General features: G+C 45.3%; 1 protein-coding gene across 7 annotated transcripts in view; it reads left to right on the forward strand.

Moving 5' to 3' along the window:
* Positions 1 to 24,677, forward strand: part of foxp1b (forkhead box P1b) — a 149,127-nt gene that overhangs the window by 54,049 nt on the left and 70,401 nt on the right. For all 7 annotated transcript variants that reach the window (XM_068593986.1, XM_068593990.1, XM_068593991.1 and 4 more), the window contains exon 5: positions 10,752 to 10,905. In XM_068593986.1, the coding sequence (XP_068450087.1) occupies positions 10,768 to 10,905 (138 nt within the window). In that variant the 5' untranslated portion in view covers positions 10,752 to 10,767. The remainder of the gene's footprint in view (positions 1 to 10,751; positions 10,906 to 24,677) is intronic.

Consider the following 24,677-nt stretch of genomic DNA (forward strand, 5'->3'; position numbering starts at 1 on the left):
CACATATGCTTTTGTTTATTACATTTTTTTTTAAATCATTGATTTTCATTACCTGTACAATATACCACGAGAAAATACACATTCTGAGTCACAGGGACATTTGGGAAGTGTGTTACACACGGAAGGAGCTGTAGATAGGTGGTGAAATAGTTAGTTGTTAACGTACAATTATAGATTTAGTTGAGCGCAGTTCAAACAAACACCCTGTCCATTATTATTTTTTATTGTATTTGCTCGGACCAAACCATAACTTCCACTCCATTGCAGCAGCATATTTGTTGATAAGCTAATGGCACTGACCTTTTTTTATCATCTAAGGGGAAAAAAGAATAAACTCTGTTTGACGTTAATGAACTTTGTGAAAAGGGTTGTTTACCGGCTTCAAGGTCAGTTTCTGAGAAGGGCGGCAGGTTTTCCCCGTAAACATACTTGCAAGCAAAGATGTGTAAACACTGTAAATGTATACAGGTGGAGCGGCATATTTTCCTGTTTTCTCTCTGTTTGTTTTTCTCCCCCCGACCTTTCCCCTGTGACACACGCAGAAAGGCTGTTGTCTGCATATGTGTTTATTTCTCAAAGCCCTTTAAAGTAAAAAAAAAAAAAAAAAAAAAACCCAACCCAGAAATGTAATAAATAAATAAAAGATGGACAGTTGGAAGGCTTAATGATGTGCCGACTCACAGTGTAAAGCTGAGAGAGGGAGAGGAGCGGCACATCGCAAGGCAGTGGGGGTATTAAATATGAATTAATGAAATGTTTCTCAGGCACATCTCCGGGTGTAGCGTAGTGTTGGAAAAATAAAATGTATGTTGCCGGCTACTAGCCGTGAAGGTGCATTTGGACTTAGTGTGCTTTAATTAGAAGTGAGATATTAGCATTTCATAGGGCTTTATGCCGGGCGAGGAGATCGGCCGGCCACCGCGCCTTCATTAGCCGGCTTCTCTGTGTAATGAGTGCCATCATTAGCTGATGGAGTGGATTTGCCCCAGCTCTACCTTGAAAGGCACATCTCTTACATACTTGCACGGAAGAAGGCCCTTTAATGGATTTCTTAATGAATAAAATAACATGCCACTACTTGCAAACTTGACAAGTGCCTTTTTCTGGCGCATGCACACCGCCGTCTTCACCCTTTTCACGTGCAGTTATTATCAAAAAAAATACTAGTCATGATGATGGCAAAAAGACAAAGGTGGGCTTGTTGGTATTGTTTTTTTGTTTTTTTTTACTGTGACAGGATCCGTCATTTCAGAGTTACACACAGCAATGTGAAGACAATAAAGGTGCGACACGTACAGGGGTTCGACTCTCGATTCGTGCGCTCGTGAAATTGAGGCGTGATTTCTGTCAGAGGTCTTGAGGAAGTGCTCTCTGAGCTGTACTTAAAACGCACCGTGTTTATCAGGAGGGGAGGCAAAGGAGAGTGGGGAGTGAGGGCGAGGGGGGGGTGAAAAGGCAGGACAGCTATTGGATCAGCCTGACTGCAAATTATACGCGAGTGTGTGTGCATGTTGGCGTGCGTGCGTGCGTTCAACAACAGTCAAGACAGTCGGAGCGGAGGTGTTTTCTGTGATATGGAAGCCTCCCCTTAAGCCTCCAGGCTGCGGCTCCATTCTCCGAATCAGGCGTGAAGTGATTAGTATTTTATTGATGAGCTCCCGAAGTGGCAAGTGTGGGAAATTGGATCTTTGATCTCCTGGAGTTTGGGAAATATATCCTGAGAGTGTGGAGCTCTCCAGGTAACCCCCCCCCCGCCCCCCTTCCCTCCCTCTCCTCCTCCTCCCAGCATCACATCACACACACACTAACACACAGACAGGCGGATAGACGTGCCGCCTGGGCGGGATATTCCTCCCCTTCTCCAAAACACACATATTTGTTTTGGATGTTTTTCAACCGAGAGACTACACGGCGATTACAGATGTTCATTAACAAAATTGCGTATTTGTTTTCAACTTTAACCAATCACTTTGATATGCTAATTACAGTGTAATTTAATTTGAGCCCTGTAATGATGATGCCGTTATTATGGACATAAATGATGCAGTTAAGCTGAGAGTAATCTCATTTGCATACCGTACATGCCAGTAAATTAAGCCCTTTCCTGCGTCGCTCCGGCTTTAATTTTCCGCCCCCTTTTTTCACGCGGCGTCCCTCAGCCCCGCCGCCTAATAGCAGGCCAGCTCGTTTGATGTGGAGGAGCCCGCTTGCTTCACGCCCGGATCTAGTCACAATATGTAATACATAAAGGCTCTCATTATAACTCTAAGTGCTCTTTTTTTAAAGAACGTGGCATTAATAAGCAGCCGAGCTACGCGTACTTGTAATATCGATACACAAAGAAACAGTTTTTGTCCCTCGCCATAATCATCGGCCCCAACCTGCGCCTGATAAATACAAACTATGGCGGCTCTGATAACGATGTGCCCAGGACCGGTTAAAGAGCCTCTAATCATATTCTATATGTCCTTTTCCTGTGTGTTGATCAGAGATATCTTCAAAGAGGAGTGTTTTGATGTTCCTCCTTTGAGAGGAAAAACATGAAGGGCCTTTCTTTTTAATATTTTTTCCTCCTAAACTAATTGAAAAGTATCACCTTGTCAAATGTTTAGAGCAAATAACTTCAGTCGCTTTCTTCTTCTTTTTTTAAAAGAGGCATATTTGTGACACGGCTGGCCTTGATAAAAGAAAAGAAAAAGCTCCCGTGTCTTCATTAGAGAAGCAGCACCTCACGGCGTCTGATTGTCTGATGTTTGCAGTGAGAAGGTAAACATGTTTGTCACACAGGGGCGTATTTATGCTGATCAAACACGCGGGAGAGGCCGCGGCATGAATGCTAAGGACTTTGGCTCTTGCGGACAAACAGCCCCGCAACGCTTCGAGCCTCACACCGGCGCCCTGAAGGTGGGCTGGGAGGCTGCTTTTTATGGACTCGCGACACTGACAACACAATTGCCCTTCACTGAGAATGCGCCTCCATTTCCTACCATAAAGAATCTAATTTTTCTACCAGCCAATTTTCTCTGTTAGCCTCTAATTGGCTACATAAATCTCGGCCGTTGAGGGTGAGAAATGTTGCGGTGTCACACAGTGTAATCTTCACCCTTATTTACCAATTCATTAAGATTCATTGATGCAGGATCGGTGAGAGGAAATGACAACATAAATCAGGCCTCCAACATAATGACCCTAATCAGTTGGGAATTGCAGAAAATGTCATGATGAACTATGTCCTTGTATTAGTGCCACTGTACATTGTCATTGTGCTGCTTTATGAGTGGGACGCATCCTCCTGACATGGGCTGTATTTAACCCAAAAAGGAAAAAAAAAAGAGGGTTGTTAAAACCTGATTCCATTAAAAGGCAGAAATTCATGCAAGCTCTTTTGGTATTTAGCCCCGTCGCCCTTTATCTTCAGTTTAACTGCCTAATGGAAGGCACAAACTCCCTTCCTGTTTAACCCTCTGCGTGCTCTCCCTGGAAAGCTGGGGCTTTAAAAAAAATAATAACACGCCGCTTAGGCTGAAATAAACCCTTGTACCACGGCAAGGAAGAATTGCTCCTTGGGAAGCAAGCGCGAGGGGTCAATGGGTGAGACCACTCCCATAGCAACAGCAGTGGATCAGATGACTGATGCCGAACTGGCTCCTGCGTTACAGATGTTTGAATCTGACACAAGCATGTGGGTGAGATACTATTGAGATAGATTAGCTATTGCACTTCCATGTGTGAAGAGCTTTTTAGAGATGGTCTTGGATGCTACTACTCTTATCGATACTCTATTGATACTCTATTAGTTTGGTTCCTTATCGATACTTTCATCGGTCCGGTTTCTTATCGGTACTTTTATCGGTTTGGTTCCTTGTCAGTACTCTTATAGGTCAGATTTGATTACATCGTGAGGAGAAAAAAAAGACAATGACTGAAGAAGAGAATCAACATTGTGTTATTTTTGTATGCTTTCTTGAGCAGCTCTGAGTGAATTTTAGTTCCCTCCTGTCAAAAGTCACGTGGCGCGTATTTCTTTTGGCTTTTATTGTGAAAGGTAAGAACTGGAGCAGCAGTGACTGGTATTCCCCGCCTCTACCAATGTCAAAACAGGCAATGTAAAGTGTGCCGGCTTGGTTCGGACCAAAGAGTCTCCGTGCCGTGAGCACAAGGTCAACGTTTGATTCCTCATTTCGCTTTTGAGAAAAAGCTCAGCAAAGTGTTGTTGAGCTGACAAATCTTTTGCGATTCGTGTGAACGATCTCATGACAAAAAAGCTTGGGAAAAACCTGAAGAGTTAAGGATTGCATCTCGCAAATCAACAGCTCAAATAAGAGCCGTTTAGATTGAGCCTGCGGTGAGGCCAGACCCCACAGGCTCCCGGCACCGAGAGAGTAATGCACTCTTGATGACTTAACTCAACAGCAATTAGCTGCTTACTTTGTGTGTAGCCACAAAGTCTTTGTCTTGAGGATTTTAACAGAAGCGCAAAGCGACAAAAACCAAAAGAAACCGAAGATTACCACATGTTGTCAGCTCACAGAGGAAGTGTGCACTCCCTTTGCGTAGGTGCGCAATATTAATTAGACAAGTTTGTTAAGGCCAACCTTGGTTTTCCCAGGGAAAAATGCCTCTGACACATTTCCATCCCCCGGGGAGCCGGGGGGGGGCAGCCCTTACATGAATTCTAGTAAAAGATGATTAAAAATATATGACACACTTTAAGTAATGTTAAAACAATAAGTGCTTTTGCAGATCCCATAGGATGCCCATAGATTGGAGTTTGTTTTTTCTTCTTCTTGGGGTATGCACGTTTGACAGGTCTAATTGGTGAGATGAGCTTGAGGGAAGCAATGCCCGCTGTTTCCTCTTTCTTTTCTCCTCCATGTGCATTGAGTGGTCAGAAGAAGAAGGCCCCTTGTCTCCTGATGTCTGTCCTCTCGCTGCAGAGTTAATGGGCATGAGCCACATGTGAGCGAGATTTATCAAAGTCAAATGAAGGAGAGTCGCTGAGAGGGAAATAAAAAAAAAAAAAAAAAAAGTGTGGCGAAGCGCTCCTAAAAGAGGCTCCACATCCTGAAATTACTATTCCGTTCATGTGCAACCGGATTTAAACTCATTAGACTCCTCTATTTACTTAGTCTCTATCGGCCCCCGAGTTGCACTAAAAATACCGTGGCCTGCCTTACTTTGGCACATTCCGTCATTGTCTGAGCGCAGCAGGCCTTTTATATGCTTTTTTACACCGAGGTGTTTCTCGCTTGACTCTGCGAACTAAAAAAAAAAAAAAGGAGACAAACTGGTTTGTGTGTTTTTTTTCCGAAATTATGGATCCACTCAGCTTCACCACCGGAGTCTGCTTCCTACTACCCCCTTCTTATTGTTAATTTATCTGCGCTTGCAGCGTAATAAGAGGTTGATATTCATGAATCATCACGCTCACCTTTTTCCTCTGCTGGTGGTGCAGTAATACGTTTGGATGTAGATTTCATGCTTGAGGATCCCATCACAGTCGTCCCGACGAGTCATAAATATGTGTTTGGCGCTCTTGCTCGCATTTTATGCCCTCCTTGTGAGTAGGTAACGGTGTTTTGAGGACTGAATGGAATCAGTACGGGTGGTGGTGGTGGTGGTGAGGGAGACAACTTGGGTGGGGAAGCCTCACCGGGTGCCGATCAGCAGATGGCAAGTTGTTGTATTCATGAAAAATTCATGGTCAAGGTGACGTGCAGCTCGACAATCACCTTCCCTTTCACTACTTATTTTGGGACGAATGAAGTGTTTGACGTGGCAGCTGGAGCCACTCGTGTTCGGTTGAAGTCGCACATAAATCAAGTAATCAGAGCCCTGCTTTGATTTATGATAGACAACATATATGACCGTTCAATTCCTCCCGCCGCCTCTTTCCTTTTTGTTTTGTTTGTTGTTGTTTTCCCCCCTCCATTCCCTGGCGCTGATCTCGCAGCACCTCAGACATCCTTTGTTATTTCCACGAAGCCGGCCGCTGAATAATTGAACGAGGTAAATGTTTAACATGTTTTTTTACAAGTTGCTCGCTGCGCTGTTGTGAGGAGCCGCTGTTTTGTTGGGGTCTGGGAGGAAACACTGGGATGCGTTGCTCCACAACCGCGCTTTTCCGCGGGAGGCCGCGTCACCGGGACGAGGTCGGGTTCGGGCTGGTTCGGGGCGACCGGCCGCTTTGTGTCCTCGGCCACGGCCGGACCGCCGGCAGCTGCAACACAGCAGCTTAGTGCGTCTCCAGAATGTCAGAAGAATGACTTTTTGTTTATCTTGACTTGGGCCTCGCTGTTTATTCTAGCCGCGAGCTGCATCTGCATCGACCTTGATTCCCTAAAGCCCCCCCCCCCCCACACACCTCTCCCCTCACACTGCTTGTTTACACTAGACCGGCCCCGAGTGTCACCTCGGAAAATCGGCTGATCACTCCACCTGGTTAATATTAAACGGCTCCTGGAAGGAGACGTGTTTGTTCATAAACACAAACCTGCCCCTGTTTACTGTCGCCATGGCTGCCATCGGCTCATCAAACAAACGTTTGCGTTCGTTGTGCGACTTGGTCCGCTTACGCCGCCGCACCAGGTCTTGGAAGAACTCGGAAAAAGCGCACCTTCGTCTCGTGAGGATGTCGGGGTTAAAGGATGGAGGCGTCAGCTGCTGGCGGAGTGTTTGTCTGTGTGTGTGTGTGTCTGTGTGTGTGTGTGTGTCTCACTGTACCATATTGTCACAGAAGTCTGGAGATATGCTCTGCTTATCTGTGACTTGGTTGAAGTGGCTGACAAGATTACATGCTTGTTTGGTCTGACTGTGAAGTCTCCTTCTGGCAGAAAGTCATCTTCGCAGTTTGCTCCTCTGAGCCGAGAGCCGACAGAGTTGTCGTCGGATCGGCGAGAGAGACCAGATTGAGTTTTTTCAGCAGAAGCTGCCCTGTCTTGCAGGAGGCCCCGCTTTTTTGTTGCAGGGCGAGTAAAGGGGGGGTTTGGTCATGTAGTAATGTCCAAACTCCTTTGTCCGTGAAGCTTTTGGGGATTTTGCCCCGTTCCTTCTTTTGTTGGATCAGTTTGCTGTCAGTGAAAAAAAGGGCCGCGATGATGGATTATTTAACAGCTTTTGTTTGTCTTTTGTCTTTTACCTTGCACCGAAGAGCCAAAATACAGCAGAACACAAGACTCTTTCAGAAAACCTTGAGAAGCGATCTGTTTTTCTTTGTGTGTGTGTTTTTATTTTATTTTTCTTGCACCTCCGGTACACGCTGATGTGCGCTGTCTCGTCTAGCAACCATGGGGCCGAACCTAAACAGCTCTTAAGTTGAACCTCTTCCCATTGTCTCATCCTCGGTGCGTCTTTATCTCCCGCCACGAGAAAACTGTTGTGCTTTTGTTGCGCGCTCATGTAAACACGGGCCGTGTGAGAACCCGGCAAATCGGAGCAGGTGGCCGCCGAGGCTTTACTGTCATGAGCATTAAAGAAAAACAGAACTCGGAGAAGGGTCAGAGCACAGCTGCGCGGGGCCGACCCTACCTTGAATCGACTGCTGACTTGTTTGAGCTGTTGGATCCCAGGCAAGCATGACAGGGAGGAGAGGAGGAGGGGGGGGGGGGGGGGGGCATTAGGTTTCTACTGAGGGAGGAGGGGCTGATGAGCTCTGGCCGCCGGCTGTTCTTAACCTTCAACCTGTCTGGTCAGGTGGGAGACACATGTGACTCTTGTTTGTACTGTACTCCTCGCATTTGAGGCGGGGGGAAACAAAACAGACTGTAAACAAACAAAAACTCTGACCTTATTTTTGGTTTGTTTTTTCAAGAAACTCCCAATAAAAAAAGAAAGAACAGAAAAGGCATCTAAAAAGTGTTGTTGCCTTACTTTTAGCTCCTGTAAATTCACTTATTTGGACTCTTTTTTTTTTAAAAACTTTTTTGGAAGAGCTCGACGATAGAAGAAAAATGCTCTTCTCGACATTGCTTATGTTTTAGTTTTTTCGGTGCACAAATTTGAATTTGTCCGTGTGGTATAAACGAAACGGATGGAAAATAAATAGATAGATAAACATGCGCGGGGCCAAGTCACGTGGGCGAGTTGCCCCAGCTGATGACGGCGCGTCCCCGCCTCACTGCCTCGCAGATTAACATTGTTATCAGCGCAACTCTCTAATAAGGCGCTTTCCTATCTTCTTGATATTTATGATGGATAATGCCCATTTTCCATTTTCTTTTTTTCCTCTCCATTTCCCCACTCACCCCCTTTCCTTGTCCGCTCGCAATATTGCAGCTTTGAATTATTCTGTGGTAAAATTAATGAGAAAGTAGATTTATGGGTTTCATTTGTTTGTCAATTCGAAAATTAATTGGGTGTTAATTTTAGCCATCCCCTCATCAGTGCCGGTTCCAAGCATGCGCGCATTACTTTGCATTCATTGTGGCCTTTTCCCTCCTTTTATTGTGGGTCACTAGTTTTGCATACATTAAAATAGCCCCGCGGCTCATTCTCCTGATTACTTTCGGAGATGCCATGCATTTGGAAATTTACGCCGTTCCCTTCTAATTATGAAAATTCTGCATGGAATGACAGTGCATGTATAATAACCATTACACCCCCCTTTTCTCCTTTTGTAGCTTTGGAAAAAAAAAAAGAAAAGAAAAGCTGGTCCTTGTTTTGTTTTTTCTGTATGTGGAGAAGAAGAAGAAGAAAAAAAAAGAAGCATTTTATTTGAAAAATAAGTGGCGGTGAATAACGTCAGCCCATGGTTGGTTTCAAATGGCATTTAATTTTGCCCCGAGAACGTGTGTTTCTAATTGCTGTCTCAGGAGGGGGAGTCAGTGCGAGCGCAGGCCTGCAGATGGAGTTGTGGCTGGCCGGGTCCCATCCCGCAGTATTCTTCTCGCTCACTCCTTGTTTAGAAAATCCCATTATGGAGGGAGGCCGTGCCAGACTGGCGGGGTGAGCCGGGTCAACATCTGTCTGGAAGGAGAGAGGAACGGGCGGTGGGAGGGGGCGGGGGTGGTGGGCGGCACTAGACCCGGCCCAGAGAACGGGGGCCTGCAGTGCCGGGCCCAAAGCTGCTCAGACAGGCCCCAGAGTGTGGGGGCGTCGTGACACACAACTGAACCGGCACAGGCCACAGTGTCGGATGACTCACTCGGCTACGCTCCCTGCGAGGAGGGCTCCTACAGGGGAGTTTTGGGCTTTGGTATGGTTTTAGCTCACTGAAGTGCACAACTGCTCCCGATGACACTGAGCTGGGAGGCTACCCCAGAACTATGATTGCAGCGCTGTTTATTTTTTCATAAGGCCATGTCGAGATTATTATCTCACCTATGCTCCGTAAATATTCTTCTGTGACAAGTTGTCAACCTCAATTTCCTATCTGTCAGCCTGAGTGTGTGTCCCCACGGTGTCTGGCGTGTGTGTCTGTGTGTGTGTGTGTGTGTGTGTGTGTGTGCCTGCATCTTGTTTAGATCTGCACCCCTGGGAGACGCTGCGCCCGGGTAGTTGAGCACATATTAACCGGCAGTGGCCCCTCCTATTGCACGCCTTAAATGCAACACCATAAATCTGCATTTAGTTCCGTTTTCACCTTCTTTCATGATGAGGCCCAATGTTTTAAAGGCATTTATTCTGCTTCATATAAATAATTAATCAGCCAAGTTAATTCGCTTCTGCCCGACTTGGTCAGCTTCATTAACCGCGCCGGAATTGGGAGGCTAGACGCCGAGGCCCTGTGACCAACTCACAATAGCTGTAAATCATTCCACTGATTTGAGGAATCCAGGCACAAATAAAAAGGCCGGCGTCACTGGCCCTGATCCCAAGAGAAACAGAGGAAAGGGGTGTGTGTGTGTGTGGGTGTGTGTGTGTGTGGGGGTGGGGGGGAGGCATCATGCCTGTCTGGCTTTTGTGTATCCAAAAGCAGAGCAGAGGTTGTAAAATATGATCAAGTTTAACACAGATTACTGCCGTCCATCTGGTGATTCATGAAGCTCGTAGACTGCCTGTGTTTGTAGATTAGCCTTCATACATTAAGTTATGAAAGACAACATCCCCCCCACCACCCCCCCTCAACTCCAAAGGGTTTATTTATATTCAGTATTTTGGTGTTAATTGACCGCCCCTGAAGGACCTGACTGTTTTCGCTCGGCCTCAGAACTGGAGGTTTCTCATGGAGATCCTTTGGCAGGCCTCACACGGTCGCCCTGTTTCCCATTAAAAAGCCATTCTGCCGTGGTTCTTCTGGGAGCCATGCGAGTAAATATATCCATTTCCATAGAAAGTGTTTTGTTTTGGAGGCTCAGTGTTTTCTTGGGCTCCTCTGCTCTCACTCAACGCCGGTTGGGTTCCTCTCCCGATGCGCGCTGGACCCCAGCCCTCCTTCCCCTCCACCGCAAATGGGGGGAACGCAAAGAAACCCTCCAGTCCCGTTCTTGTCCCGCTCTTCTCCTCTCCAGCCCGGTGTGGACTTGTCATCTGCGAAGGTTTCCGGGGATGAGGATGGAGAGGGTGGGTGGAGGTGGGTGGGGGTCGCAAAACAAAGGACCAGTTCATTATTCTGCAAAGCTGCCGCCATGTGCAGTTGCTTGATCGCAAACGCCACGAGCACACAGACCGACAGCGAAAACCTGCAAAAAAGAGTGAAAATCGTGTGGGAAGGATGTGACAGATGTTTATAGTTTTGGCCCGGAGTTGAAACGCGACCTCATCGCCCGCGTGTTTTAACAGCTGTCCCTGTTTTGTTTTTTTTCCGGTCTCAGGTTTTCTTTAAAAGTCATGATGCAAGAATCTGGCACGGAGGCGCCGAGCAACGGACCGGCCATTCAGAATGGAGGCGCGGAGGGGCGGCCCAAGAGCGCCACGCCGTTGGTGGAGGTGACCGCCGCTGACCTCCTGCAGTTCCAGCAGCACCAGGTAGGCCCGCCCGCCCTTTCGCACCTGTCTTGGCTTTATTAAGCCTCGTCAACAGCAGGCTTCTTCCCTCCTCTTAAAGTGCCACTTAATATTTAATACCACCTCAAAGTACATCTAGTACATAAACACATTATTATTATTATTTATGTATATTGAGGCCCTTTTTGAATATTTAAAGAGGAGGGAAGTGCTCTCCCTCTCTCTCTCTGTCTGTGTGTGTGATTGTGTTTGGTGTTTGGAACGTGTTTATCGTAGCATGCAGCATCTGCATTCCGGTGAAATATTTATCGCGGCGTTGTGACGCATTTTAAGTACGCAGGTGCCGCGGGATTTCGGAGACAGCGGAGAAGCCCAGACATCCAATGGGACGGCGGCGTTCTCTCCCCCGCCCCTCGCCACGGCTTGCTGTAAACACAACTCGCAGCCATTTGAAGCTCCCAGAACCCCATCTTTCTTCGCCACCTCAGACGTGAGGCAAACAGACAAGCTCTCTCTGTCGGTGTCAGCGCCATGTGTGGCGGGCGACAGCGTGTTTAAGGAAGCAGCGTTGAAAAGATCAGCGCGTCTCGTGCTATTTCGGCCCATCTGACGGGACGGGCCGGGGCCGTTGTCAGGAGCCGTTTGGCCGACGATGCGCGGGCCCTGTGCCGCCATCTGCTGTCGCGGCACATCCATCAGCGTTTGCACAGGAGGTGGGGGAGGGGAGGGGGGGACAACGAGGCATGCCACTGTAACGCGTGTTGGCGAGGCGATAATCCGGTGTTATCATTTATCATCTTTCTAGCCGAATCGTCGCGACAGTCGAGGCGACGTGATATTGTGACGGCTCTGTCGTCACGACGGATGATGACCAGCGGCTCGTCCCAAAGTGCGCCGCCTTTCTCACAAACCGCTGAGCATTCGGGATTCCTCACATGATGTGATGATGCGCGTGGGTCAACGCCGCGATAATCCCACCGTGCACACCCCACGTACGTTTTTATCGCGAACAAAAACCCCCATTAATTTTCAAGTGTATCACTTGAATAGCAAGTAATATGACCTCCCAAGTGATTACTTTTACATTGTGATTAGTCATATGTTTTAATTATTTCCCCTCCTTACCCGGGCTAGCTTTAATTGTGGAGTGGAGAGATGTACGAGGGGCAAACGTGCAACGCAGGCCAGAATGCCGTCATCTCAGAAGTACGCGGTATGCGCCTCCGTTAATCACATTTTTTCCGGGTATTAAGCGGGACAGTCGGAGGGCAGGAAGCCGATCGGTGATTAGAAGGCGTTTTGTCCGCGTGCTCCTCACTCCTCCTCTTCAGTTCCTCAGGCTTTACCAGACCCCACCTCCCACCCATTTCATTTTTTTTCCTCCTCTTTCCAGCTCGAAATGAGCATGTCGTCAGTGAGGAAAATCACAGCCATACTGAATTCATTACCGCAGTAGTCACACAAAACCGTGGGTAAGATTTCAATAACTGCAGGCCACAGTTGAGTAAACAGTCGCACTGAAACTTAATTCCTGTTGACTTTCCCCCTTCGTTCTTCAGCCATGGGGGCACGTTCTGATTCGCTCTGGGAGGACAACAGGGTTACAACTCAGAGAGAGAGGGAGAGAGAGAGAGAGAGAGAGAGAGAAATATGTCATGGATGTGCACTTGACACCAAGAAAGAGGGAAAATAAAGCCCCTCCCCCACACACACACACTTTACTCGACTCGAGCCAGGCGTCCAGGCATGGCCCCTGTTTGCGAGTCATCCAGAAAGAGCTATTACTCTGTGGGACCTGCCCTGGCATTTAAGAAAAAACGAAGTCAAGACGAGCAACTCTCCTCCCCATTACGGACACTTTTTTTTTTTGGTCTCTGCCCCTCTGCTTGCCGCCGTGGTAAATAGCTAGCGCTATTTTTCGCCTCACGCCTTTTGAACAAATCCAGTGGTTAATTTCCGTGGCCTGCGGTTGGGGTTGAAACAGAAGGGAGGCGTATTAATTGTTGCGTGTGATAAATGGCACACGGATGGGGACGGAGGACGAGACGTCTCACTCTCCCCGGTTCTGGGCTTTGATAGGCTACTTACCAGGGGTGGTGTTACTGGGAAAGGCAGGCACTCTTTTTTTATTTTCCCATTAGAATAACCCAGGATTTTTCACTCATGCACCATGAACCATGTTAATTGTCCCCGGGGCATTACGATCTCCGCTCAATTACTTGATAACTTTTCTTTTTTACTTTTTTTTCTTCTTTTTTTTACTGCATTTCACAGTCTGTCTTTTAAGTTTTTTTGATATATGTATATTTGCAGCCTGCACTAATACGCTTCTAACTGACACACCAACGTTTTTTTCTCCCTTTTATTCTTTGTTCTCCACAACATCCAACACCGCCTCCACCCTTTAGGTGAGGCAGAAATCAATCTAAAAATCTTCCCCCGACTCAAAGCACAAATTGTGCCAGAGTCCCCTGAGTGAGCGCGGAACAACAAACCTGGCAGTGGCATATCATTTATTCTTATTAGTGAACATAACTATGAAAGACAGTCCTCATTAATAAAGATGGGGGATGAAATAATTGTAATCTGTTTGATCATTTTGATCCTGACAGGGGAATTCATCTTGTAGACTCGTCAGATTTGGGGGAAGTGGACCATAAGCTTGATTTAAGCATCTCTATTAGTAAGTCAAATATTGTTTGTAAAAAAGGGGGCATGAAAAGAAGGCACTGTCTCTTCTTTCCTTTCTTTTTACTTTCTTTTTTTTTTCCTGTTCTGCTGTGGAAACGTCACGGATTTCACTTTTTGAGGAACTCAAAGTGATCTTGGTTGTGTCGTAACCGTTTAGTTGCTTATAAACGTTTGTTGTGCGTTCTGTAGCATTTTTTCTTCTACCCAGGCTGTGCTCAGTTGTCTGCTGCGGCTCGTGTATAATATATGAGTATCTCCTTTTTTTTTTAATACATGAATCTAGCATCTTTTTTTCAAAACATATGTGTTGTTTGTTTTTTTTCGCCCCAGTAGCCGAGCGTGTTTATTCTCTCTGTGTTTTTTAGTTTGTTTGCCTCACAGAAGTTGTGGTTTTAACGTTATCCTCATGAGGAAGTGAAGCTACTGCAGGAGAGCAAACACAACAAAAACAAGAGGGGTGTTTGTGCAATAACCTGTTTTGTGATTTTTAAACTACTCTGCAACAGGAAGCTGTGTTGCCGTGGCAGTCAAACAAACACGCAGGGACAACAGCAATGTCGGGGGACGACGACTCCGTATCTGTATTCGCTGCCGTCTTCAGCCATTTCCCCAATGGGTGCTCCTCCTCTGATGCACTCGGCCAATTTCAGCCAGACATTCATAACATCTCGCACGTTTAACATGTAATACATTCCTTCACTTGGTTTCAGCTGATACAACTGGGCATAAAATATTAATATCCTGTCTTTGAGAAGAGCCCTTTTAATCAAGCAGGAGGGATTTTTTTTAAAAACCCCGGCCAGCCTCTTCCTTCAGCGATACTGTACAGACCGACCCAACAGTATCTCAAAAGAATAAGAAACAAAACAGGGGATGAATAATTGCTTTTCTTTTATTGCACACACATCCATAAAGTCCTGCTTTGTCCAACAAGTGCTTTTTCAATCTTTGTTACATATCGCAAGATAAGGCCAGCCAATTATGTTTAGTTTTTTTCCTTCTTCCTCTTGCTCTTCTCCCTCTCTGTCCGCGTGTTGAGGTGTCCATCGCGTTGCGTGTGCAGAGAGGAGAGAGTAACACGCCGAGGACGGTGGCCACAGAAAGAGCTGAGAGGGCGCAGGGTTTCCTGTTTGCATAATGCAGGGCTTACACGGCCCCTTGGGGAGGCTCGAGAAGGTGGAAGTGCACGTCTTTGCCACCGTCGCTGAGCTGGGAGGGGGATGTGCTCGGGACAGGTGCATACCCCGAGAGACACACAAACGCACACACAGATGTGCAGTGCACGTATAAACACACATGCATGGGTTGGCCGGAACGGAGGCCCAAAGGCCAGCAGGGCACGCTCGTTAATATGGGGACGGGGTCAAGGGGTGGGGGATGATGGGGGGGGGGGGGGGGGGGGCACGCCGTGGAGCTCACTCACACGCCACACAGGTTGCGCAAGCGTGTGACCGGAAGCGTATCGGGGTCCCCGCGGCCTCCGTCTCTCGGAGCGCTCGAGTATCTTCATGTTTACTCTTTACGTTGTCACAGGAGGCCAAGCACCAGCTCCGACTTATTGGAAAATCTGGCAGCGAGGATAACATCAGTGTTATGACACTGCATATTGCCCTAAATTGCTTTATTGGTAAAATGATAGTGCTCGTCCAATTTGAATAATTTTATGGAATCCCTCACTGAACAGTTTAATTATGTTATCACACAACTGGCAACATCTGTCTTTATACCACAGCACATGACAGTTTTATTACAGGCTGGATTTCTTTGCTGGTTCTGGCAATTGATGTGTGATCTGATTAACAATCACACAGATGGAGGTGAAAATTGAACACTGCTATGTTGGGGGGGGGGGGGATAATTATTAAAGGAAAAAAAAAAACAGCCTGTGTCACTGAATATATCTCGACTGTTTTCACTCCGGCATAAGCTCCTCCTGAATCATAACGCTTTTTAAACACAGCTCTGTGCATTTTTCTTAATTTTTTTTTTTCATTATCACAAGAAAAAATCTGTTTAGTCTAGGTCGAATCCCTTTAAATCCTTTTGTCACCCAGGTTTTGTGAGCAGGGTTTTGTGAGGTAAACCCCCCAGCACCTCTCCTTTTGTCTCGTGGATGCCTTCCAAGGATGCCAGCCCATGAACTCATCCGTTTTGTTGAGTCTACCTCCAACGGCCGCTCTCCGACTGGGACGAGCGATGAAGCGCAGTGTGCCAAAGCCACGGTTTAAAATAGTTGACTGTTGCTCAGGTCGACATCCTGTTTACACACCCTCGCTTATGCGGGCGGCAGGAGGGCGATCACCGGAGTTTGTCTCGCGTCTTAGTTTCCACCTTATTCCGGGACTCAAAAATTAATACATGGAAAAAGGAAGCGGAGACCATGTCGACTGTATTTGATTAATCCGATTGTTATACTTTCGACAGTAACATGAGAGGCGCCTGCTGGTATTACAGGAATACAAGTTCTCCTTTATCGGTTGGTGAAAACAATGCAACAAGACCTGGTGCCCATGTTACCCACGATGCAATGCAGCTGCGGGTAGTTCAATCAGAGATTCACGCGTGTGCTAATAGCTGCTGAAGTTCACTTCAACTTTACCTCAATGGACTCGAGTGACATGGAGCCCCAATAAGGTTTTATACAAACATTCTTTTCACATACGCGGCAGTAACACACGTACAATCGTCTTTAATTAACACAACGCACTCTGACATCGTTCATGGCCTCAAAGATGGACTTTGTTCGATTTGCTCTTCTCTCTGAGGAATTGTTCAAATCATTCCACGCTCAATAGCTGAGCTCCACAGGTTCATCTCATTTGAATCTTGTGACTTCTGCAATTACCTTTCATGATTAAGCAATCCTAATTAGTTGTGAAAACAAACTGATGACACACACGAGGATCAGCTGGTTAACCCGCCTGCTCTCCGTCATCGCTCACACAGAATTGTGCTTCGATGCAGCCAAACGCACCGATCCGTTCGTTTCAGTGCCAGTTTTCTGTTCCCGTTGTCAGACGACTGAACAAATATTTAGTCATGGCCCATAAATGCTACCTACTTACAGTAATTCCTGCGCTGCTGGAACTGAGATGTCAATCATATCGCGTGTTTTGTGTGTGTGCTCTAAACAGGATTTAATACATAGCAGGCGAACGGCCTTCATCGTGTGATCGGCGGCGTTGTCCTTCAAAAAGAGCGAGAGTTAGCTCCACACGAGAAGTTAAGACTCATCCCCTCTGTAGAGCGTTTGAAAAAAAGCTCAGATTGTGTGTCAATAATCAGAGGCTCAGCGTGGGCAGAAGGCCAGCTTGTAGATACATTGATGCCTTTTCAGATTTAGTAGTCAAGTGATGCCTTTCTAATTTGGCTGAGTGTTAATCAGGTTTCAGTGTGCATATTTGCATTACAAAGATGGCAGGCTAGGACAGCTAAACAATAGGCAATTTGTAAAAAGAAGAAAGCAAGTGCAAACATCAGCAACCAGTGAAGAAAACAAACTGTGCTCACGGTGTATAGGCACAGATTCCCCACATGACATGGCCGTTTAAAAACAGACTTAGGAAAGGTCTCCGTTTGGGTTTAGAAAACATGTTTGAGGGGACGGGGACAATTCTGATCGCTGACTAGTCGACTGAAGGCATCTGATTCCTAATGTTAAGCAATAAAACAATAGTTTCTGCGACACAATCGTTGGTGATAATGTTGATGAATTCATGAGATTTTTTACGATTAGTTAAAATGTTTGAATCTGCTTTCCTCTGCCCGCAAAACACAACATGGACACTTGTTGGCTTCGCCGTGGCGGCCTACTCTGTTGCGACTGTTACTCTCCGTACAAATGGTGAATAAATCTTTTTTGCGCGTCAACTTTAAGGACATTTTCCCGATTGGAATTTGATTGATCAATTTGGGATATCTCGACGAGCCGAGCAGGTGAATTGTTTTATCCACGCTCTAGTTAGCATCGGTTCACCGGAAGCTAACCAAAAAGTCTCCTACAGCAAACTAGACGCTGAACTAGCGGTTTTACTCCCCTCTGGTGTTCATCATTGAAGATTTTTTTTAACTGTGAATAATACGTCATATGTCATCAAATACTCTGCAGATAATGCATTTATATATTCATTTAAATCCAGTTCTGTCAGAACTCTGGTACACATGCTCAAGAGTAGCAACTACATGTGTGATCAACTCTAAAGTGAGTATTAGTATTATTAATTAATCCTTATTGTGATTGATATCAATCAATATAAAATAAAAAAAAGCTTCAGGACAGTTGTGGTCAACGTTGCTCATATTACACTGGCCCTAATTCCTCTGTCATTCAGGGCTGTGAAAGCGTGCGCCCTGAGGCGACCTCGGGGACGTTTCCCCCTTAATGTAAATGATGCAAGCGCATGCGGGTATCATTAGGGAAGGCTGAAGTGGTTCTCATTGTGTGGCGCCCGGATGGTCTTTGATGGCTGCGCGTTTGTGCTGAAGTGGGCGACTCTAAACTTTGAGCAGGTGTCTGAGGCAGCTGGCTGGAGGCAGACGGGGAAACACGTCCGCGTCAGTTCAGTATTAAGTGGCTTAAAGCGAAGCCTCGCCTAGCAGGAGTACTAATGCATCCTCAATGTTTTATTTAAAGCAGTGCCAACAACTGCCTCTGAACGCGCCACATCAAAATACACACACACACACACACACACACACACACACAGTCCCTCACACACAGAGTAATTTTGCGCTGTTTAGCTGAACAACTTGTGTGTTTAGTGTTGTAAATAAGTAACCGTTTTAACAGGGCCTCCGGAGACTGTGGTTGGGAAAGTACGCGCTCAGACATGACTGGCTTTAATAGCCATTGTCAAAACAGAAAAAAAAGAAACAAAAAAAACAAAAAGCCTTTCTTCACGCAATTGGAATGTTTACACTGAGTTGAATAATAATGCCGTTTTGTGGAGAAGCTATTCTTTAAGGATTGCCAATCTGACCCAGTTTATTAGGGATAGACTTAAGGATGCACAACTCCTCCTGGGAAAACAATTCAAGCGCATGGCCTATTCATTTTTAATGAGAGCACTACTTTAAAAAACTTCACAGAATTAATATGTATCAGTGAAGTCTTTCCTGTGCAGAAAACTTCAGGGTAATTAATATTCATAGGCTGTGCTTGTTAACACCCCCAATGCTCGTGCAATGTAGATCCAATTAACATAGAATGGACCCCAAGGATTTGGGCAGATAAGGGTTAAATGAGCTATTGAAATTGAAACCGGGGCTGTCTCGCTCTTAAAACACTTATTTGTTTCAATAAGCCCTAATCCTCATTGCAGATTAAGGCATCTTTTAGAACTGCCGAGCGTGAGTGTTTGGGTCAGTGCGTGTGCACGAGCACGATGCGCTTGTGTACGTGTTTGCATAGAAAGGCATCACCTACGCAGTCAGGCTAATGTGAAAGTCCTGTAGCGAGCCCGGCTTTTATATCTTATTTATAATCTCTTGACACAATGCGGGTAATAGACATCTGAGTTGGTTCTTGGCGTCAGCCTGCGGTCCCGGGCCAGGCTGGGTGGCAGGAGGGGTGGGGGCGTGTGTGCTGGGGTTTCAATGCGGAGCTACGTAGGTGATGTGATGGTAGAAAAACGCCTGTTTCCCACCTGCTGCCGTTTGTTAGCACGCAGACTGCACATATTGCTCCCCAGAGCATCCTCAGACAACTCCCGCCCCCCCCGCCTCAGCTCCAAGAGGACTCCGGCTTAAAGAGTAGATTTAAACAGGTGAGCTGACTGATGAAACTGGCAAAAGGTGGCTTAAGATTGTTTTATTATTTTTACCTACATTTTTTACTGAAGTTAGTTCAGCAAACTACACCAAATGATGAGTTTGATAGTATACTTGTATATATTAGTCATAGACTGAAAAGCTGGCCACATTGCAATCACAAAAACAAAATGGGTTGATAGTGTGATAATCGTAGATTGTTAACGTTAACAAACACATTTATTTTCTCATACTGTCAGTCAGAATAACCCTCCATCTAAACAGCTACATCTTAACACCTGTCTCTTTAAGCCCCTCCTCTCAAAAAAGCCCAGTCTGCTATGATTGGTCAACGGTTTTAGGTCTTCTACCTCCACGCTGTCGCTGTCTTCACAGTCTCTCTCAGTCTCTCTCTCTGTCTTTAAAGCTCTTTCTCTCTCGCTCTCTCTCTCTGTGTGTGTGTGTGTGTGTGTGTGTGTGTGTGTGTGTGTGCACTACACAGAATTTAGTGACACTTCTACCGACTATTGACTTATAGTTGTGACATCACAACCCAATCAAAGTCCTGATGGCTCGTTTAAAGGCACGGTGTCTCAATTCCGGCTGTGTGTACATCGCTCAATGGTTTGAACATTTTACAGTGTTCACAGTATTTATAATCACCGACAGTAGACACGCTTTATTGTCAAAGAAGACATGGAAATATCAATGTTCTTTTTTATTCACTTTTCGATTAATCAATGAACAATTTGCAAAATGCAAGCCTGTTATTGATGGTGTTTTTTTTCTTTCTTTTGGTGACATAATTTATGTTTGTAAATGATGAACAGTACATTTGTGCGCCGCATATTATAAAACCTATTAAGATATACACATCATGTACACACACGATTTGGCCCTTCTATTGGAAATATTTGACCCATGGCCAATGTCGCCACAGGACTCAAGTTGACAATAATATACGAATAACATCATTATTTCATATAAAATTCAACCCATGGAAAAGTAATGACATTTCCGTTATCATAACAGCACTAGTGCGCGGTGTATATTTGTTTTTCTGTGATACCAGGACAAAAAAAATTGACAGCTCTGTTTTTTTTTTAGTTTGCAGGGTGAAATATGACAAACGGCCGGTGCCGGTGATCAAATGAGCCTTCATTGAAGTAAATATGCGTGGACAGCCACACCATGTACAGGTCTCTTAGAGTAAATTTGATTGTTTGACGTGTATTCACCCATCAAAGTATGTATCAGTGATTAATAACAACCCCCCTCGCATACTCAGCAGTGACATGGCCTCTATTTGAGAGAAAAATGGCACAGGTCGGCATTCACTGGCGAATAGCTCTATACCATTTAGGGAATGATATGCTGTGATGGGATGTCTCGTCATAAATAACAGTGATGGCACCTCCGCATCCCCGTGAATGGCATGTGCCATAAATACTTAGCAGGCAGGGCCGGAGACAATGGTACATATAAATCCTTGCGCAACCTTTTTTCTCCTACTAAAAAGAAGAGGAAGAACAAGAAGAAAAAAAGAAGATGATATATATATATATATATATATATATATATATATATATATATATATATATATATATATATATATATATATATATAATATTCATATGGACAGTAAAAAAACAAATGTTTTCTTCCTCCTCAGTTGGAGAGAGACCTCCGAAGCAGGACAATGTGCCGTTCCCTCGCTGTGGCCTCTGATGCGCTGTTGTTATTTGCTTGTTTACAATCTTTGACATGATGTAATGGGATGGCTGTGAAAGTACTAGCCAGCAAATGGCACAGAAAATAAGACAGTCCTTTATGTCTCTCCCCCCACGCCTCCTCCTCCCCTTTTTATTTTCCTTGTTTTTTTTTTTCTCCCCTGCGAGCGGGGGAATATGTCCTGCATTTGACTCAAGGAACATGAGCCTTGAATATAAGTAACTGTTTTTTTGCATTAGGTACTCCCCGGAGGTGGGGGGAGGGGGAGGGCTGATATCATGTCCCTGCGTGAAATGTGAATGTGAAATCTAGCAGAAAGAAATATTTATGACCATTTTTTGCTTGATTAGAGCTGGATGACATGCCTAAGGAGACAGCGAGTGGACAAAAAGGCAGCAGTGTCGCTTCTGGGCAGATGTTAAAGAAAGAGTTGTTTAGGGAGGAGGCCATTCTGACCGGGGGCTCTGTGTGTGCACGGCCTCTGTGTGTTTGTGGGATTGGGAGGAGGGAGGGCGTGGGTTGAAGCATGGTAGAGGAAATTGAGTAAGTCCTACAGGAGTGCACTGGGAGGCAGATGGAGAGCACGCAAGATCCATCACTCGTCTTGTTTTCAGACACACAAAACACAAGTAATGTCTCTCGGATGGACGCTCATAAAACCGCGATACTTGTAGAAACAATTTATCAACCAGTTAGATGGACTGGGTTCGGGGCCAAGACACAGTCAACCATTTTTTCTGTGTTCGCTGCTGAATTTGCCTCTGACTTGACTTTTACGTGGTCTTGGATAACAACAGTGGTTCTCAAACTGTGGGGTGCGCCCCTCTAGTGGGGCACGGAGGTATTACAGGTGGGGCGCGCTGGAGATGATTAAAAAAAAAAAATATATATATATATATATATATATATATATATATATATATATATATATATATATATATATATATATATTAAGAATCCTTTATTAATCCCACAGTGTGGGAATTATTCTCTGCATTTGACCCATACTTAGTAATGAAGGAGCTTTGTGCTGCTGTGAAACACAGGGACTTCAGTGTCTTGCTCAAGGGCACTTCAACATGAAACTATGGGGAGAAAACAGTGATCCAACCGGCTGCCTTGGTAATATTTTTTGCCAAATATTAGTTAGTTTTTGCACATATGTAACTTTAACAAAGATATTGCACATGTTATAAGGTTTTGTTTGATGGAGCAATCTGGTTTTCCTTGAAAGGGATTTCAATTTTCTTGAATCTATTAATTAAAATAACACAGATGGAGGAGTCTCAATAAGTTGGACCATTTTGTTCCAGTGTTGTTGGGTCGGTGGGGCCCGAACATTTTTCTTCCTCCAAAGTGGGGCGTGACAGAAAAAGTTTGAGAGCCACTGGACTAGAAAGAGACGGACACCAAGTGCAATCAGTGCATGCTGCTGTACACTGTGCAAGTGTTGACTCTGCACACCACCCACAACAGGTGAAGTATATTCATTTAGGGGCAATACAGATGAACTTTTTTTATTTAAGTACTGAAATTTGTTGATAATTTCTAATTCCATAAATTCATTTGACCACATTAGATTACATTGTACGACTTCCTGCAATATTAAAATGTGGCACGTTGCTGCTATCGGTTTGCATTCTTAACTTGTGCGCCGCCTGTTCGGACCACACTGGTTGATGCCGTCTGTGGCAGTGCTTTTGTAGATCCTTGTTAACAGCAAAGAGTAAAAAGCAAAAAAAAAAAAAGTATTTAAAAAAGTCTACTTGTATTGTAAATATGTTTCATCCAGATGTGTGCATGAGAATGCTATCGCCTGGTGGAACAACTTCAGTGAAAAGCACGGGGCATCAAACTCACGCGGCAGTATTTAAGCAGTCCTGAAATTTTACTCATCACTCTGCATAATACCTTATTGCATGCTTTCAAAAGCTAAAATTGCCACTTAGGAAACTTGATAGTGTGGAATACACCCCCCTGTCAACCATAAACTTAATGCCGTTTTGTCTGTGCATTAGCATATTTTATACCCCGGACATTGTATTAGCATAGATTGCATACAGTAATGGCGAGGGCCAAAACAAGGATTATTGAGAACCTACAGGGCCCACGCATGGATAATTGAGTTGTATGGATGGGAAACTGCACCTGGTCTGAGCAATTTAGTATTTGCAACTGTTGCCAGTGAATATGCATCCTATTAGGACACTATATGCAATTCAGGGAGCGTGGCGGACGATTGAATGTGTAACAGCATGTGCTCGGGGCCAACGGGGAGATATTTCCCCTCCTGTCTGCACCTTTTGACACAACATCCACGTCACCGACGACTCGGTGTAAAACTTGTATCCCTATATGGCAGGCCAAGGGATCGAGATCTCTGCTATCATCACCACTCACAACAGGCTTATTTATATATTCTTTGCGATGCATAGGGAATAATCAGTTAATTGCCGTATTGATACAATTGTCTCCGTTCTCTGGTAGTGTTTTGATTGTGTTTAGATGCTGACAGCATAAATAAGCCACAGCTCTTAAAGCCATTTCCAATGGATCAGAGAAGTACAAAATTGAGTGTGATTAATTTTTCAATTTCTCTCTGCGGATATCTAATAATTGTGCCCATAGATAGCCATGGGCTCTTATTAAACATTAACATGCAAAAAAAAAGAAAGAAAAGTGAGCGAAGTTAGAATCAGAAAGATGGTATTTTGGATTGAATAATGTAAAATATCTGTAGGGCAACAGAGGAAGAAGCAAACTAGTCCAGGTTTATTCTTCAAATGTTTCCCACCACTCCTAATTACTGAGCTCTTATCTGCACACTCAACACTATATTTATTTTTCCTCCTCGCCAAATGCAAATTTTTTTCGTAACCTTTTAATAACATATACATGCCAGTAATTTTTTAAAAGGAATCATTAGAGATGTCAGTCGGTTCGTGTCAGGATTGTGTTTTTAATTGGAATGTAACTCCACCGGACGGACAAAGTTTTTTATTTTTTAATTCAAGTTTTTGATAATTAACGCAAGACCGTCTCCGGCATACAAATGCTCGGCTCTTTGATCTGGTAAAGGGAGGGATTTGTGAGGCACGCGGTTCTTATTAAAACACAGCAGCGTGGCCATCTCCCATCCACCTTCTCTCTCTCTCTCTCTCTCTCTCTCTCTCTCTCTCTCTCTCTCTCTCTCGCTCTCGTTCCCTGCTTCTCCCCGCGCTGTCTCCATCACTTCGCTCACTTCCACATAATATCATCTTCATCTCAGATTGCTGTGGCACAGGGGAACTGCATTTGCTGATCAGATTTGGCTTGGCTGACGCCTCCTCCCCAGAAGTACGGCGACGTGCGAGTAACGCTTGCCTGAGCCCAGGGCCCGCCGCTGGCTGATTGAGTGGTCCTGCCTGTCACAGGACAAGATAACCACATCAGTAAATACTCCTCAGCCCACTGCAACCACCGCGCCGGCTCTACCAGGGGCAGCGCTGCACTCCGCACGTGCAACTCGCAAATTCACTTTTTTCAGCTCTCCTTTGTGTCACGACGTCGTTCCCGAGAGGCCACATTGTGATGCACATTTCATTTGGTCCATTCTCTTTCCGTAGCTCTCGAGGAGGCAAATG

Source organism: Clinocottus analis, unplaced genomic scaffold (assembly GCF_023055335.1).
Source record: "Clinocottus analis isolate CAN_PGR_092001 unplaced genomic scaffold, fCliAna1.0.p SCAF_3, whole genome shotgun sequence".
In the NCBI taxonomy this organism is placed as follows: domain Eukaryota; kingdom Metazoa; phylum Chordata; class Actinopteri; order Perciformes; family Cottidae; genus Clinocottus; species Clinocottus analis.